General features: G+C 42.9%; 1 protein-coding gene across 11 annotated transcripts in view; it reads left to right on the forward strand.

The window, feature by feature from the left end:
- mlip (muscular LMNA-interacting protein) overlaps positions 1-19,091 on the forward strand; it is a 218,853-nt gene that overhangs the window by 183,972 nt on the left and 15,790 nt on the right. For all 11 annotated transcript variants that reach the window (XM_063039197.1, XM_063039204.1, XM_063039222.1 and 8 more), the window contains 3 exons: positions 3,273-3,503; positions 10,630-10,683; positions 13,946-14,104. In XM_063039197.1, coding sequence (XP_062895267.1) covers positions 3,273-3,503; positions 10,630-10,683; positions 13,946-14,095 — 435 coding nt within the window. In that variant the 3' untranslated portion in view covers positions 14,096-14,104. The remainder of the gene's footprint in view (positions 1-3,272; positions 3,504-10,629; positions 10,684-13,945; positions 14,105-19,091) is intronic.

A 19,091-nucleotide genomic window follows, 5' to 3' on the forward strand; every position in this document is an offset into this window, starting at 1 on the left:
GTAAGTGCTCTGATTGGCTTGCCAAAGTGATCAACATGCCCATGGTTGATAAGCTGGCAAGCTGGTGAATATTAATGATTTTACTCTTCTGTTCAATTTTTAAAAATTTCTTAAAATCTTCAGATTTAACCTTAAGATTTTAAGATCTCCTTTAAGAGCAGCCCAGAGGAAACCACACAGTCGCGGGGAGTATGTACAAACTCCTTACAGACGGCGGTGGGAGCTGAACCTCAGTCACTAGCACTGTAAAGCGTTATGCTAACTGCTGTGCTCCTGTGCCACCCAGCAGTGAGAGGAAAGATGTGTTCACAGGGACACAGACAGCATCGGTGGACCCAGATTTCTGCTGCTCTGAAGTAGTGACTCCATTAACAGCACCACGTTTCACTCTTGCTGTGTGCTATGCAGATCCGTATTTTGTTGGCAGTGCTAATAGGGTACCAGTGTAACATACTTCTCTTTATTATGCTCTTCCAAAGCAGTCAGATTTGAACTTCTTTGCATGCCTCTATAGCTTTAAAGGTGGTCAATTTGGAACTCTAATGAAGGACAGTACTGTGTGTTCCACTCAATATCCTCGTGTACTTCCAACCTGACAATATGAACAGTGATTTCGCTAACTTCTCACTCCTCCTTTTCTATTCCCCACTCTGGTTCTCCTCTTACTCCTTTTCTTCTCCTCACCTGCCCATGGTGCCTCTCCTCCTTCCCTTTCTCCCATGGCCAACACTCGACTCCTGTCAGATTCCTTCTTCTTCAGCCCTTTACCTTTTCCACCTATCTCCTCCCAGCTTCTCTTTTCATTCCCTCCACCCCCACGCACCCACCTTCTCCCTCACCAGGTCTCACCTATCACCTGTCAGCTTGTAATCGTTGCACTTCTTGTTCTGGCTTCTGCCCCCTTTCCTTTCCTGTCCTGATGAAGGGTCTTGTCCTGAAATGTTGGCTGTTTAGTCCTCTCCATAGATACTACCTGACCTGCTGAGTTCCACCTGCATTTTGTGTGTGTTGCTCTAGTTTTCCAGCATCTGTGGAATCTCTTGTCCTTATGTGCACTGGTTCAAGTTTATCATTCCAATTTGTTTTCTGAATTACATTTGGAGGCCTATTGACACCTATATTGACAGTCTTTATACTGCATCATCATTTTCTTCATAAAAGTACACTCAGTGGCCACTTTATTAGGTACAGGAGTAAAACCTGATATGGTCTTCCACTTCAGAGTTTGATGTGTTGTGTGTTGAGAGGTGCTCTTCTGCTCACTACTGTAATAACACATAGTTATTTGAATTATTGCCATCTTCCTTTCAACTTGAACTAGTCTAGCCATTCTCTTCTGAACTCTTTCATTAACAAGGTGCTTTCGCTCTCTGGATTTTTTTTGATTTTTGCACCATTCTCTGTAAACTCTAGAGACTGTTCTAGGTGAAAATCCTAGAAGTTCAGTACTTTCTGAGATACTCAACCACCCAACAATCATTCCATGGTTAAAGTCACAGATCATATTTCTTCCCAATTTGATGTCTGACTAACTCTCAACTCTATCAGCATTGTAAATGGACGAATAAGCACAGAACATACACTCAGTGGCCACTTCATTCGTTACCTCCTGTACCTGTCTTCTGCCACTGTAATCTATCCACTTCAATGTACAATGTGTTGTGCATTCAGAGATTTTTTTTTCAAAATATACTTTATTAAAAAATAAAATTATATACAATAAACCATTCAATAACTTTCCATCCTTTACATATGTTTCCATTATGGTCTGTACATATCCGTACTTTTGGCCACCCACGTTGCACTCCAGTTGTTCACCTTACCATATCATTGTTGTTGAGGGGTATAGTCCCCGCCACCCGACCCCTCCCACTCCCACAGGAGAAGAACCCTAAACCGTGGTCCTTCCCCACCGGGCCCTTGCAGTGGCTGCACCAGTGCGTCCCTCAGCACGTACTCCTGCAGCCGAGAATGTGCCAGTCGGCAGCATTCTCCCACGGACATCTCCATGTGCTGGTAGATCATCAAGTTTCGGGCCGACCAAAGAGCGTCTTTCACCGAGTTGATGATCTGCCAGCAGCACCGGATGTTGGTCTCAGTGTGCGTCCCCGGGAACAGCCCGTAGATCAGAGAGTCCTCTGTTACACAGCTGCTGGGGATGAAACGTGACACTAGCCTGTCCATCTTCCTCTGCACCCTCTCTGCGAACTGACAGTGTACAAAGAGGTGGGTCACAGACTCCTCCTCACTGCAGTCCTCCCGTGGGCAGTGGGGTGCGGAGACAATGTTCCGGGCGTACAGGAGGGCTCTGACTGGGAGGGCCCCTCTCACTGCCAGCCAGGCGAGGTCTTGGTGCCTGTTGGTGAGATCTGGCGATGAGGCATTTTGCCAGATGAACTGGACGGTTTGCTCAGGGAACGACCCCACTGTGTCCATCACGTTCTTCTCCTGCAGTGCCTGCAGGACATTACGTGCCGACCATTGCCTGATGGCCCTGTGGTCAAAGGCGTCTCCTGGAAGAACTTTTCTATGAAGGACATGTATGGCGGCAACAACCAGCTGACTGAGGCGTTGCGCGGGAGTGAGGCCAGACCCATCCTTCATAGCCAGGGCGACAGGTAGAACCTGGGCACATAGTGGTACTTGGTTCTACACACAACCTGATGCAGCCACACACAAAGCTGGTCATCAGGGTGAGGGCAACATTGGGGATGTTCTTGCCCCCATTGTCCAGGGACTTGTGCATGACGGTCGTTCTGACCACTCCATCTTATATCCCCAGACGAATCGGAAGAGATACTTTTCTGCAACTCACTATTATAACGCGTGGTTGTTTAAGTTACTGTTGCCTTGCTGTCAGTTTGAACAGGTCTGGCCATTCCCTTCTGACTTCCCAGGAGATCAGTTTCCGAGATACTCAAGCTACAACGTCTGGGACTAACAATCGTTCCATGGTCAAAACCACATTTCTTCCCTGTTCTGATGTTTGTCTGAACAACAACTGAATCTCCTGACCATGACTGCATGCTTCTACGTTAAGTTGTTGCCACACGATTGGTGGGTTAGATATTTACATTAACGAGCAGCTGTACAGTGGCCATTGAATGTATTCCAGTTAATAACTAATAAAATTGATTTAAAAATATTTTCACATTGTTTTTCATTTGGTAAAGTTACCTCCTGTAGAAATTTCACCTCCAGAATGTAACTCAGCAATTTTTTTTGTTTGTAATGTTAACCCATCTATTTTACTCTCTGCTTTTCTTCAACAGTGCCTCTTCCCGCTATCTGCCATCCTAGCGTCTGTCCCGCGTCCCAGTGTGTGCTATGAAATGTACCAGACCATGCCGTGCTCCCAGGACATGCCCCAATCCGTACCTCTGTCTCTCTCACCTGTCACTTGTCTAACCTCTGGATCACACATTCGCTTCTCTCCCATTGCCCCATGTAATTACTACATGACCTCTAACCTTTCCCGCAGTCTTCATTCTCTCTATATAAAGGTGAGATGCTGGTCAATAATTCTTTCTTAAGCTATGATGTGTTGTTTTCTCTCGATTTTGATGCATGGTTATGACTAAGGTGGGGTTTAACACATCTCAAATACTTGCCATTGTGTTCGTTGATAGATTTCAATTTCCTTGTTCTTTGGCAATTGCATGTTGATATAGGATACTTCTTTCTTCATAACTGGTCACTGAATTACAGCATTGAGGCAATTGAAAAATAACAAGGAGGTTTCCCTCTTTGTGTCAATATTGATGAAACAATTTGCGTTGAAAACTCAGGAGAATACTGTATAAGACACTGGTGAGTCTGAAATTGGAATATTGTTGTCAGTTCTGGTTACCTATCTGCACAAAAGGTACCAATAAGCTCGAAAGAGTGCAGAGAAAATCTACAAGGATGTTGCTGGGACTTGAGGACCTGAGTTACAAGGATAGATTGAATAGGTTCGGACTTTATTCTCTGGAGCGCAGGAGAATGAGAGGAGATCATAGAGACGTATCCAAAATTACAAAAGGTATAGATAGGGTGAATGCATGCAGACTTCTTCCACTGAGGTTGGGTGAGAATAGAACTAGAGATCATAGGTTAAGGGTGAAACGTGAAATATTTAGGGGCAATCTGAGGGGGAACCTCTTCCCTCAGCGTATTGTGATTGAGGAAGTTGTGGATGTGGGTTTGATTTCAACACTTACGAGACGTTTGGGTATCTACGTGGATGGGAAGGGTGTGGAGGACTATGACCTAAGTGTAGGTTGATGGGACTAGGCAATATAAGTGGTCAGCATGGATTGGATGGGCTGAAGGGCCTGTTTCTGTACTGTCGTGCTCTATGACTCTATGGCTCTATCTTAATTTGGAAGTCTTGAACTGTCACCACAATGAAGCAGGAACTCAATTCACCACTGTCAGACTGTATCAGCCAAAGACTTTCTTCCCCATTCAGTGGACAAACCATGGTAAACAATTCTTTGCGCTGAGTTTAGCCAAGAGACCAAATTTGCCGGTTCAGCTGTCTTGCTTATTTTAATAAAGGGTTACTTACAGCTTGGTGAAAGCCAAATATTTGGAGATGGGATGGGATGCATTATTCTTATCTTATTCCATGCTAATAACAAGCCATTCGGCTCATTGATTCTGTACTGTCTACCCATGAGAGCAATCCCATTGATTCCACTCACCCTCTTCAAATTTCTCTGCAAGTTCTCTTTCAGACTTGCTCGTCAACTTCCCTACTCTTCTTCTTGCCATTACCCCACATTAAGGGTTAAGTTACTGAAACCAATTAATCAGTTGAGTTGTCTTTGGGTTGTCGGAGGGAAAGAGAGGACCATACAAGCACATGCACATCAAAACATCGAAACATACAGTGAAATGTATTGTTTGCGTCAACAACCAATGCGGTTGGAAGATGTGGAGAGCAGCAGCCTGCAAGTGTCACCATACTTGTGGTACCAACACAGCATGCCCACTACCTACTAACCTCTTTACTAACTTATTAATTGGAAGAAGTATTCTAAAGGAAAGATGACACAACCATGGCTAACAAGAGAAGTTAAAGCCAACATAAAGTGTAAAAGAGTGGCGAGAGAGGATATCGCACTGCTGGAAAATGATGCTAGGGAGGTAGTAATGGGGGACAAGAAAATGGTGGATGAACTGAATAAGTATTTTGCATCAGTCTTCACTATGGCAGATACCAACAGGAATGCTGGAGGTTCGAGAGTGTCAGAGGTTCAGAAGGGTATGAAATTGCCAATAGCAGAAAGAAAGTTCTTAGGAAGTTGGAAAGGTCTGAAGGTAGATATGTCACCTGGATCAGATGATATACACCCCAGGGTTCTGAAAGAAATGGCTGAAGAGATTGTGGAGACGTTAGTAATCAGTAATCAGAAAGATCACTAATGATATTTTAAGAGTCAATTATTTCTACATGGTTCCAGAGGAATGGAAAATTGCAAATTTCACTCCACGCTTCAAGAAGGAAGAGAGGTTGAAAGGAAATTATAAGCCAGTTAATCTGACCTCAGCAGTTAATTGTTAAAGATGTGGTTTTGGGGTACTTGGAGGCACATGATAAAATAGACCAATGTCAGCATGGTTTCCTCAAGGGAGAAGATTGCCTGACAAATCTGTTGGAATTCTTTGAAGAAATAACAAGCAGTTGTGTACTTGGATTTTCAGAAAGCCTTTGACAAGGTGATGCACATGAAATTGTTTAACAAGTTAAGAGCCAATGGTCTTATAGGAAAGATACTAGCATGGATGAAACAGGAGATGAAGAGTGGTAGTAAAGGTTTGTGTTTGTGATTGTGTTGTGACCACTTCTTTTTATGTTATATGTCAATAACTTGGATGGCAGAATTGATGGCTTCGTGGCAAAGTTTGTGGCCAATATGAAGATAGGTAGAGGGGCAGGTAGTTTTGAGGAAATAGAGTTGCTACAGAAGGATTTAGACAGATTAGGAGAATGGGCAAGGAAATGATGAATGGATTACAGTGTGGGGAAGTGTATGATCATGCACTTTGGTAGAAGAAATAAAAGGATAGACTATTTCCTAAATGAGGAGAAAATTCAAAAATCTGAGGTTCAAAGTCCTTGTGCAGAACTCCTAAAGGTTAAATGGCAGGTTCAGTCATTGGTGAGGAAGGCAAATGTGATGTTAGCAGTCACTTCAAGAGGACCAGAATAGAAATAATTCTGAAACTTTATAAAGCACTGGTGAGGCCTCACTGGAGTACTGTGAGCAGTTTTTAGGCCAATATCTAAGAAAGGATGTGCTGACATTGGAGAGTGTTCAAAGGAGGTTCATGAAAGTTATTCCAGGATTGAAAGACTTGTCACATGAAGAGTGTTTGATGGCTCTGGGCCTGTACTCACTGGAACTCAGAAGAATGAAGGGTGACCTCAATGAAACCTAGTGAACGTTGAAAGGTCTTGATAGGGTGGATGTGCAGAGGATGTTTTCTTTGGTGGGGGAGTCTAAGACCAAAGGGCGCAGCCACAGAATAGAGGGGATCTAATCTCAAACAAGGGAAAATCTGCAGATGCTGGAAATCTGAACAACACTCTCAAAATGCTGGAGGAGCTCAGCAGGCCAGGCATCATCTATGAAAAAACTACAGTTGACGTTTCTGACCTAAGCACTGGCAGGACCAGAGAAAAAAAACTGAGGAGTAGATTTAAAAGGTGAGGGGTGTAGGGGGAGGGGAGAGAGAAACACCAGGTGATAGGTGAAACCTGGAGGGGGAGGGATGAAGCAAAGAGCTGGGAAGTTAGTGAGACAGAAGGCCATGGAAGAAAGAAAAAGGGGGAGGAGCACAAGAGGAAAGCAATGGGCAGCCAAGGAGATAATGTGAGAGAGGGAAAAGGGGATGGGAAATCATGAAGGGGGAGGTGGGGGGGGGCATTACCAGAAGTTTGAGAAATCAATGTTCACGCCATCAGGTTGGAGGCTACCCAAACGGGACCCCACCACCAAGATATCACCTGACTACAGAGGCTTATGACAGTTGATCCACTGTTCATGATGTTCCATTTCTCCCATGACTCCTCAGCTGGCAACACCAGCATGAATTCGGCCTGTCCACAGGGCCTCACTCCAAAGATGCACATCTTTAGGCCACATTTTGGGATATCGAAAAACGGCTGGTCAGTGAGCTTTAGGAGTGGGAACCATCACTAAACAGTGCAGCTGTAGATCACAGACTCCAACAGAACCCCATCCACCTTGATAAAGAGAAGGGCAGAAATTAAGCTGTTCCTGATCATCTTCCTGGGCACTGGGCATCCGAGGACTAACACTTGCATCCATTATGTATAGTTCCAGTTCAGAATCAGAATCAGTTTTATTGTGATATCTTACATGATGTGAAATTTGTTGTATTGCGGTTGCAGTGCAGTACGGCCTGGCTTCTGCTCGCTTCCTTCAAAGGGTTCAAAAGTACATTTAATGTCAGAGAAATGTATACAATATACATCCTGAAATACTTTTTTTTTGCAAACATCCATGAAAATAGAGGAGTGCCCCAAAGAATGAATGACAGTTAAATGTTAAAACCCCACAGACCTCCCAGCTCCCCGCTCCCAGGTGTAAGCAGCAAAGCAGCAATCCCCCTCCCCCACCAAAAACAGCATCGACACCCCCCCCCCCCACTCAAGCGTGCAGTAAAGTAACAGCAAAGACACAGACTTACAGTTCCCCAAAGGACTACTTGTTCACCCGGTATTTGACATACCACAGGCTCTCTCTCCCTCCCTAATAAGGGAGAAAGAGATGTCTCCATTTCACAGCGAGAGGTGAGACATGACAAACAACTTGCTGGTTTACGATGTTAAAAGTCCATTGCGTTGATTTTTCCAAGCTCTGTGCCCAAAGAACTCGGGTCTCTGGGCACACAGCCAGCAGCCAGCTGGCTGCTTTTGATCTTCCGCCTCCCGTAACATCCCGGATTCCCTCAGAGACACCGACCTTCAGTCCTCCTGTCTCCAGAGCCGCGAGATCCCGGAACTCTGAAGGCGAGCTAATCTCTTAGGCCGCATCCTTGGCATATTGAATAACGACCAATTGTGAAACCCTGAGAGCGGGTCCCATTCCCGCAAAGAACCGAAGTCAGCATGTAACTCCAGGTCAGGGTCTTCAAAAGAACCCTGAAAGGGGAAAATAGAGACATTGAAGATGGAAATAAAATTTTTTCCAAAGATGCAGACAAAGGAGTCGCTGTTAGGCACCATTGTCTCCTCATGAGCTGCAGTCCAGATGCAGGGTCTTGGCCTGAAACAGCAACTATTTATTCTCCTCCACAGATACTCCCTGACCTGCTGAGTTACTCCAGCAGCATGGCTTCATGCACGGTAGGTATGTCTAACCAATATTGTAGAGTTCTTTGAGGAAGTTACCAGGAAAGTGGATGAAGGCAAGGCAGTGGAAAGTGGCAACATGAACTTCAGCAAGACATTTGACAAGGTTCCACATGGGAGGCTGGTCAACAAGGTTCAGTCGCTTGGCATTCAAGATGAGGTGGTAAATTGGATTAGACATTGGTTTTGTGGGAGAAGCCAGAGGGTGTCAATAGATGATTGCCTTTCTGACTGGAGGCCTATGGCTAGTGGTGTGCCAGCTCCTTTGTTGTGGATGACACCAAGATTGGGGGTGTTGTGGACAGTAAGGAAGGTCATCATGCCTGGCAGAAGGATCTGCATCAGCTGGAAGAATGGGCTGAAAAATAGCAGATGGAATTGAATGCAGACAAATACGGGGTTTTGCATGACAGTAGGATCAACTAGGGTAGGTCTTGCACAGTGAACGGTAGGGCACTGAGGAGTGTGGTAAAACAAAGTGGTCTGGGAATACAGGTACATAATTCATTAAAAGTGGCATTATAGGGTAGATAGGTTTGTAAAGAAAGCTTTTGGCACATTGGTTTTCATAAATCAAAGTGCTGAGTACAGGAGATGGGATGTTATGTTGAAGTTCTATAAGCTGTTGTTGAGGCCTAATTTGGAGTATTCTGTGCAGCTTTGGTCACCTACCCACAGGAAAGATGTAAACAAGGTTGAAAGAGTACAGAGAAAATGTACAAGGATATTGCTGGGTCTGGAGGGCCTGAGTTATAAGGAAAGATTGAACAGGATAGGACTGTATTCCTTAGAATGTAGAAGACTGAGAGGAGATTTGATAGATGTATTCAAAATTATGAGGAGCATAGATGGGATTAATGGAAGTAGACTTTTTCCACCGAGGTTGAGCGGGACTGGAACTAGAGGTCATGGGTTAAGGGTGAAAGGTAAAAATTTCAGGGGGAACCAGAGGGGAAACTTTTTCACCTCAAGGGTCATGAGAGTGTGGAATGGGCTACCAGCTGAAGTGGTGCATGTGAGCTCGGTTTCAATGTTTAAGAAAAGTTTGGATAGGAGTATGGAGGGCTATGGTTCCAGTGCAGGTTGATGGGAGTAGGCAGTTTAAATGGTTTCAGCCTGGATCCTGTTTCTGTGATATACTTCTCTATGACTCAGTGACTTATTGATATCTTTCCTGTATGTAGGTGACCAGAACTGCACACAGTACTGCAAATTGGCACTCACTAACACTTTATACAACTTCAACATTGCATCCCAATCCCTGTACTCAGTACTTAGATTTCCGATGGCCAATGTGCCAAAATCTCTCTATGACCCTATCTACCTGTGATGCCATTATCAAGGAACTATGGACTGTGCATTAAGAAACACTACAAGTGGTAGAAGAAAAGGATTCCAGGGTAAATTAGTCCGCTCTTAACATAGAACACTCTCTTGACTGAAGAGTTTTAAATTTATTTTTTATTTATTAAGAAATACATCACAGAACAGGCCCTTCTGGCCCAACGAGCCGTGTTGCTCAGAAACCCACCTAGTTAGCACTCACCTAATCACAGGACAATTTACAAAGAACAATTAACCTACTAACCATTACGTCTTTTGAATGTGGGAGAAAACTGGAGCACCCTGAGGAAATCCATACGTTCACAGGGAGGAACACAGAAACTCATTACAGACAGGAGGTGATGAAACTACGACACCCTGAGCTGTAATAGCATGCTCTTGTGGTGGCTTATCGTTTTTTTTTGTATCCTAGAACAGCAGGTCCAGGGTACAAGTTAGTATCTTACTAACTGTGCAGCTTTGATGTCATTCTATTTATGTACATATTTGTAGTGGGAACTGTGTGATGATGTGATACTCTTTTGACAAGTTGCTTAACTAGTGTGGATATATTAACAATCCCACATCTCAGCCCATCAAAGCAGACAGCATTTGCACTGCTTAAAGTAATTTGCTAAAACTATGCAACACCGGTGATATATTATACAGAATAATGAAATATTCAGTTGACTGCTAGTAGAAATCTTATTCACTAATGTCTTCTACCTTCTGTTTTAACATTGCTCACCTACTTTGAAATCTCCCCAGTGTTTTGTTGATCTCTCTGTTCTAATAACCTTAAAGCAATGAACTGTAATTTTAAAAAATCACAGCACTGCCTTGTAAATATATACAAAGTTTTACTGTGCCCTGCAGTGTCATCAGTGAAAAATGTATTCAAAACTTTCCCTGTTTTTGTCTCTTTTTATGTGGTGAAGCCGCGGCACTCAATAACAACAATTCATGAGAATGAAGCTCTAGGCAGCACTGAGGTAAAGTGTCTAATCTGTATGAACAGAAATTAATTGTACTTTATTTGACATTCTGGAAATGCTTTCAGTTAACTCTCAAATCTTCAGGTTACTTCTGAGGGTTTTGAGTCACACAGGATACAAGCAGGCCCTTAAGACCAACCCCTGCAGCCAACTGTTGCCCAGCGAGCTGGTCTCATCTGCCTGTGCTTGGCCCTCTAAACCTCTCCTATCCATCCATTTATCCAGGTGGTTTTTAAATGTGCCAATCTTCTCTCTTCAGTCACTGTTTCTGACAGCTCATTCCAAATACCTTATGTGAAGAAGCCTGTTCCTGCTCAGTCAATTATCTTGTACCCTGGACCTGTTGTTCTAGGGTTCAGAAATCTTCAGTAGAGACTATTATGAGCAGACTGCTGTAAGTTACTCCATTTACATTTTCTACGACCATTTGTAGTTTTAAAAAAATGTATAATCCATAATTCCTTGATAGTGGTATCAAAGGGAGATGAGGTCGTTTTTGGCACATTGGCCATTTTAAATCAGGGCACTGAGTACAGGAGTTGGGATGTTATGTCAAAGTTCTATAAGGCATTGGTGAGGATTTATTTGGAGTTATGTATGCATTTTTGGACACCTACCTACAGGAAAGATATCAATAATTTTGGAAGAGTCTAGAGCATTTACATAGGTGTTGTTGGAACTTGAGAATCTAGAAAAAGGTTGAATTTGTTTAATCCGCTCTGATCTTAAACTTGTGCCTTTTGTTTTTAGCACCCCCTCCCCGGGAAAATGACAATGTGTGTACACCCTGTCTATGCCCCTCATGATCAAATAAACCTCTATCAGGCAACCTCTCAATCCTCAATGTCCAGGGAATAAAATCCTGGACTACGAAACATCTCCTTAGAATTCAGGCCCCAAGTCCAGGCAACATTTTGGTAGATCTCTAGAAAGGAATACAGAGCCGATGTTTATCTCTTTATTCCTCTCCATAGATGCTGCCTAACTTGCTGAGTTCCTTCAGCACTTTATGCGTGTTACTCTGGATTTCCAACATCTGCAGAATCTTTAGTGTATATCCTGGTAAATCTACACGGTTTTTAGTTTACTAACATCTTTCTCGTAACAGAGTGACCAAAAATGTACAAAGTATCCCAAATGTGGCTTCACCTTTCCTATGAAGGATTTAAGATGGGTTTTTGAGAAACTAGACAGGAGTTTCTGTGCCTTTTTAATGCATCTTTAACTGTTAATTATGCATAGTGCAGAGTCAGATTTCTGTGCGATTTGTATTAGGTTACAAAATTATTCAACTAGAAGCCAGGATTATCTGCAAATTGAGCATGGTCGCTACAGAAATCATTTCCATGAGAACTTAGTGTTGGCGTGTGGCCAAGTGTGGTTAAGGCGTTCGTCTAGTGATCTGAAGGTCGCTAGTTCGAGCCTTGGCTGAGGCAACGTGTTATGTCCTTGAGCAAGGCACTTAACCGCATATCGTTCTGCGACAACACCAGTGCCAAGCTGTATGGGTCCTAATGCCCTTCCCTTGGACAATATTGGTGGCGAGGAGAGGGGAGACTTGCAGCATGGACAACTGCTGGTCTTCCATACAACCTTGCCCATTCCTGTGCCCTGAAACCTTCCAAGACGCAAATCCATGGTCTCACGAGACTAACAGATGCCTATATATATTGCTAACTCTACCTTTGAGAAGGCTCTGAAATTTAAACTTCCAGAGTTTGAAAAGTTTTTACTTGTGATTTTAAAAGAAAATGACTACTTGAAACTGGTAAATTATTCTGTGTAGATTTTAATATCACTTTTGGTGATTGAAACCTTGCATTACAGGTGGTGAATTAGATTTGATTCTCTCAAACGAAAGGCGACTAAGCCACTGTTAAATACATCAAGGACTATCTTCAATGAAAAAAATTTCTTCAGTGTTCATGCACTGTAACACTGTTTGATTGCAGCTGGTCTGTGGTGGATTTAAATTTGGCGATATTCAAATAAATTAGAGTGGAATTTAAAAAGCAATTTGTTTTCTGAACACTGTTGGAATTTTAAACACAATTTCCTTTCTAATCATTAATTGTATTGTAAGTGGAAAGATATTCAGATTCAGAAACATACAGTGAAATATGTGTCATTTACATTAGCAGCCAACACACCTAAGGATGTGCTGGGGGACAGTCTGCAAGTGTCGCCATACACTCTAATGCCAACATAGCCTACTCACAATGCTTGGCAGAGCAATGCAACACAACACACAATATAGAACAACACAAGTAGCAACAACAGCAGGAAAAAAAGCCCCTCCCACCCCCTCACAGACAGAGGCCTCCAACCTAAGGACAGGCCAGCTCCGGGCCTACAGTTGTTGGGACCGGACTCTAAGGTTCACGCCTATCAGGTCTCCAACCTCCAGTTTCAGGCCTGGACTTGCCCTTTATCTCTGGACTCATCAAATTGTCAATATCCTAGAACAGGCAATAAACATAGAATTTCAAATTTTCATCCGGATAACTTCCACATATTGGCTGTGATGCAAACAGACCTTTCATAATCAAATAACCATTCTCACAAAATTAGATGCCTATTAATGACAGAACAGAGAGGAGAACGATAGCTTGATTGTTTTGAAATACACTCTGCAACATTTGAAAGATTAGCACTTCCTGTTGAACGGAAGTTATTATAACTAGTACTGTGGCAACATTTTAAGATGATTGAATTAGGCCATTTTACCTATTAAGTCTGCTCAGCCACTCCATCATGGTTAATTTATTATGCCTCTCAACCCTATTCTCCTGCCTGCTCGCTGTAACCTTTGACGTCCTTACTAATCAGGAACCTATCATCTTAAATACATCCAATGACTAGGCCTCCAAGGCCATCTGTAGCAAGGAATTCCACAGATTCACCACCCTCTGACTAAAGAAATGCCTCCTCACCTCTGTTCTAAAGGGGTAACCTTGTATTCAGTGACGGTAACTCTGGTCCTAGACTCCCCCACCATAGGAAACATCCTCTCCACTCCCACTCTATCCAGGCCTTTCAATATCTGATAGCTTTCAATGGGATCTTCTTTCATTCGCTCTTCGGGCCAACTTACAATCTGGTGGTGGGAGTTGATCCTTGAAGCTGGCAGGAAAGAAAGAAAAGAAAGCAAGCCTCGATATCACTGGCAGAGTCTGCATCTTCTTTCACTCTCACTCATTTTGAATTAATGTATTCTGCTGGAAAAGTAATTGTTTTCTTTTGACTGTGATTGCTGTAGCTTCCAAATGCAACAGAGAAACCAAATAAGGGTCTGCTTCAGAGGCCTGGCACTGAGATAGGGTCTGGGAAATTGATGATGGATTACGGTGGACGTGGCCAGGAAGCCCAGGAGATCTTGGAAGAGGGAAAACAGCGAGCTGTCAAATGAGAATCAAAGGTGAGATTTGTACTTCCTCTGTGCTATGCCTGACAGCCAAACAGTTGGGCAAACCTGTGCAGTGACACGGCAAGCTAAAAGGTGAACTTGTACCCTTGATCATTTGAAAGGAATGTTGGCTGAGGGAAAAAAAAGAACTTCTGGTTCTTCCAACAGGACATACAGTGAAATGCATCCTTGTGTCAACAACCAACACAGTCTGTGGATATGCTGGTGGAAGCCCACAAGTGTCACTATGCTTTCAGCACCACATAGCATGTCCACAACCTGCTCAACCTAACCTGTATGTCTTTGGACTGTAGGAACAAACCAAAGCAGTCACAGGAAGAATGTACTAACTCTTCACAGACATCTGTGGAAATTGACCCTGTGTTGCTGGTGCTGTAAAGCATGATGCAAAGCACTGCGCTACCATGCCACCCTTTACTGGAGCATACTAATGATTAACACACACAAAATGCTGGAGGAACTCAGCAGGCCAGGCAGCAACTATGGAAAAGAGTAAATAGTCAATATTTCAGGCTGAGACCCTTCATCAGTTCAAGGTCTCATCTCAAAACGTCAACTGTTAACTCTTTTCCATTGATGCTGCCTGGCCTGCTGAGTTCCTCCAGCATTTTGTGTGTGTTAATAATTAGCATCTGCAAATTTTCTCATGTTTGTATGATTAACACATATGTCAAAGGAATTTCATATTTCATATTTGATGATCTACAAATGTTTTTATGATAGACTAGATGGTCAGATTTTTTTTTCCCAAATAGTAAGGGTGTCTAATACAAAAGGTGAGAGAGAGAGGAAAGTTATGAGGGTTCTGAACGGAATGGTTTTCACATGGAGTGAGATAGATATGTAGAGTGGGCTGCCAAAAGTAGTGGTGGAGGCACATTAAGAGGCATTTCAATAGGTAAAGTGCAAAAGGCACAGTCCTAATGCAGGCAAATGAAATACATCTAGGTAGGCACAATAGTCAGCATTAATATGGTGGGCTGAATGGCCTATTTCTGTATGACTACTTGACTAGGGTCTGTGGAAGGTTCTTATTCGACTTTTCCATTGTAAGATAATAGACAATCTGCTCAAAGTATGGTGGCCTCTGGTGTTCTGTTCAGAAGTGAAATTGTCTAGGCCCTTTTGTGTTTTAGACTGACCTGAGACTTCAACAGAATCTGTCACAGAGTTTTCATGTTAATTGGCTGAGTGTACTGCAGAACAGCCTGTGTGTCTGCTGCTTGGAAACTTTGCAGTGTCAAGGGTCTTCAGCTGCTCTGCAATTAACCTTCTTTCTCTCAAAGTATCTTGCTCTACCCTTATAGTTCTGTCAGCAGGTATAATGTTAGCCTTTTCCAACTTCACATATTCCCTCAGAGTGAAAGGGTGAAAACTCTAATGAGTTCATGTCAAAGAAATGCCTTCAGCTTTTGATGAATCTTTGATGAATCCATGGATAGGGAGTGTAAAGTCGATAAATTGGACCTATTTTTCAGCCCTGAAGGGAAAAAATAGATCCCTTTTTCTGCTAGAGGGAGCTAGATGATCAAATCTCACCCATGTCCACAGGTAAGAAGTCACCATGGTAATGTAGCGGTTAGTGCAGTGCTATTACAGCATGGGCATCAGAGTTCAGAGTTCAAATCTTGTGCCAACTATAAGAAGTTTGTATGTTCTCCCTGTGACTGCATGGGTTTCCTCCGGGTGCTCGAGTTTCCTGCCACAGTCCAAAGACAGTTAGGAGGTTAAAAGGTCATTGTAAATTGTCCTGTGATTAGTGTTAAATTGATGGGTTGCCGGGCAGAGCAGTTCAATGCGCCAGAGGGGCCTGTTCTGCACTGTATTTCTAAAAAATGAATGAGTAAATAAATAAAATAAGCTGCATGCATCACTTAACCCTCTGACAGAAATATTAGACGTGCAAAGAGACGGAGTTCTTCTACAGGATTCCTTGGCTTTTCCGAAAGGTTATCTTGAAGCATTGGAGAAAGTCCAGAGGAGGTTCATGAGAATGATCCCAGGAATGAGATGGTTAACATAGGAGTGTTTAATGGCTCTGGGCCTCTACGCCCTGGAGGTTAGAAGAGTGGGGGGGGGGGCGGATCTCATTGAAACCCATCAAGTATTGGAAGGCTTAGACAGAGTGAAAGTGTTGAAGATGTTTCCTATAGTGGGGTGTCTTGGACATCTGATTTTCATCAGACAACGAATGGAACACAACTCTTAATTCAGAGAAGGAGTACATTGTTCGGCCTGGGCACCAGGACAATGACCTGCCTATAATCAGAAATGGGAAATGCCTGGAGGTCAGAAAATATCTGTGGAAGGTTCATGAACCTTCATCAGAATTGGGAGCATGAAAGTTGCAAGTTAGTTTTTAGTGGCAGGGAAGGTGGGAGTGTCACAGTAGCATAGCAGTTGACATGACTATTACTGCTCAGGGTGTCGGAGTTCAGAGTTCAATTCTGATGCTGAATGTAAGAAGTTTGTACTTCCTTTCCATGAGCTCCTGGGTTTCCTTCAGCTGCTCTGATTTCTGCCCATAGTCCAAAGACGTAGGTTAAGTGGTCATTGTAAATTGTCCTTATACTCTTATGTCCTGTGATTAGACTAGGGTTAAATAGATGGGCCACTAGGGTTAAATAGGCAGTGAAGCTTGTTGGGCCAAGAGGGCCTGTTGTGCAAAAAATAACAAAATAACACCTTTTCCTCCCACGTAGCCCTCCATTTTTCTTCCAACCATGAGCCTATACAAGTCTCCTAAATGTCCGTAACACATATATGCATCTACCACCATCCTTGGCAGTGCATTACATACACCCACCACTGTGTGAAAATCTGACTTCTGACATCCCCCTATACGTTCCTCCAATCACCTTAAAATTGTTCCCCCTTGTGCACATTTAACATAATTTTCCATTGTGAACTTCACTATGATTCACAGATATATAGGATCAGGACATAATACAGTTAAAGGTAAAGAAACAATTCAACTGAGACTGATAATCATTTATAAAAGTGAAAATATATTGAGCGTTTTGTGGTGATAATGTTCACTTCATATACACTCAATGGCCACTTTACTACATACCTCCTGTACCTAATAAAATGTTTGTGGTCTTTGTTTCTGTAGTCCATCACTTTAAGATTCGATGTGTTGTGTGTCAGAGCTGCTCTTCTGCACTCCACTGTTGTAACACATGATTATCTGAGTTACTGTTACCTTCCTGTCAACTTGAACCAGTCTGCCTATTCTCTCTGATCTCTCTCATTAACAAGGGCCACAGAACAACTGCTCATTTGATTTTTTTTTTGTTTCTCCGTAAATTCTAGAGACTGTTATGTGTGAAACTGTCAGGACGCTAGAGCAGGGATCCAATTGCAGACTCAGTACTGTACACACAGTGATATTAATTAAGTAACAAATCCCGAGGTGCAAACAAAGTTGACGTCAAAGTTCAGGCAGAGATCAAAACATCCAGAGAAATGATTTAGGAAAATTAGGTTAGTTAGGAAAATTCAGTCGCTAGGTATACGTGGAGAGGTGGTAAATTGGATTGGACATTGGCTCAATGGAAGGAGCCAAAGAGTGGTAGTAGAGGATTGCTTCTCCGAGTGGAGGCCTGTGACTAGTGGTGTGCCATAGGGATCAGTGCTGGGTCCATTGTTATTTGTCATCTATATCAATGATCTGGATGATAATGTGGTAAATTGGATCAGCAAATTTGCTGATGATACAAAGATTGGAGGTGTAGTGGACAGTGAGGAAGGTTTTCAAAGCTTGCAGAGGGACTTGGACCAGCTGGAAAAATGGGCTGAAAAATGGCAAATGGAGTTTAATACAGACAAGTGTGAGGTATTGCACTTTGGAAGGACAAACCAAGATAGAACATACAGGGTAAATAGTAGGGCACTGAGGAGTGCAGTAGAACAGAGGGATCTGGGAATACAGATACAAAATTCCTTAAACGTGGCGTCACAAGTAGATAGGGTGGTAAAGAGAGCTTTTGGTACATTGGCCTTTATTAATCAAAGTATTGAGTATAAGAGCTGGAATGTTATGATGAGGTTGTATAAGGCATTGGTGAGGCCGAATCTGGAGTATTGTGTTCAGTTTTGGTCACCAAATTACAGGAAGGATATAAATAAGGTTGAAAGAGTGCAGAGAAGGTTTACAAGGATGTTGCCAGGACTTGAGAAACTCAGTTACAGAGAAAGGTTGAATAGGTTAGGACTTTATTCCCTGGAGCGTAGAAGAATGAGAGGAGATTTGATAGAGGTATATAAAATTATGATGGGTATAGATAGAGTGAATGCAAGAAGGCTTTTTCCACTGAGGCAAGGGGAGAAAAAAACCAGACGACATGGGTTAAGGGTGAGGGGGGAAAAGTTTAAAGGGAACTTTAGGGGGGGCTTCTTCACACAGAGAGTGGTGGGAGTATGGAATGAGTTGCCAGACGAGGTGGTAAATGCGGGTTCTTTTTTAAAATTTAAGAATAAATTGGACACATACATGGATGGGAGGTGTATGGAGGGATATGGTCCGTGTGCTGGTCAGTGGGACTAGGCAGAAAATGGTTCAGCACAGCCAAGAAGGGCTAAAAGGCCTGATTCTGTGCTGTAGTTTTTCTATGGTTTCTAAATACAAAAACCATTGGGAAACAGGCAGAGTCAATATTCAGATGGACAGAGTTCAGGTACAAATGCTGGAAAGGCTCAGGAAAACTCACTAGAACAATCTGGAAACAAACAGGGGAAAACACAGGATTGAAATATACTGAACAATAAACAGAGAGGCAGATGATAGGTGGAGCACAATGAGACACAGGTGGCAGAAATACTGGTAGTAATGAGAAACAATGAGTGACGGAGTACTCAGTAATACAGGGGCCTGAGTAGAGCAGGAGTGGGGACAGGAGCACATGGCAATACAGAACCACAGACTGACAGCTAGGGGGAAAACACACAAATAAAAACAGAGTTCAACTGGAGATAC

This window comes from Mobula hypostoma, chromosome 2 (genome assembly GCF_963921235.1).
Source record: "Mobula hypostoma chromosome 2, sMobHyp1.1, whole genome shotgun sequence".
Lineage (NCBI taxonomy): Eukaryota > Metazoa > Chordata > Chondrichthyes > Myliobatiformes > Myliobatidae > Mobula > Mobula hypostoma.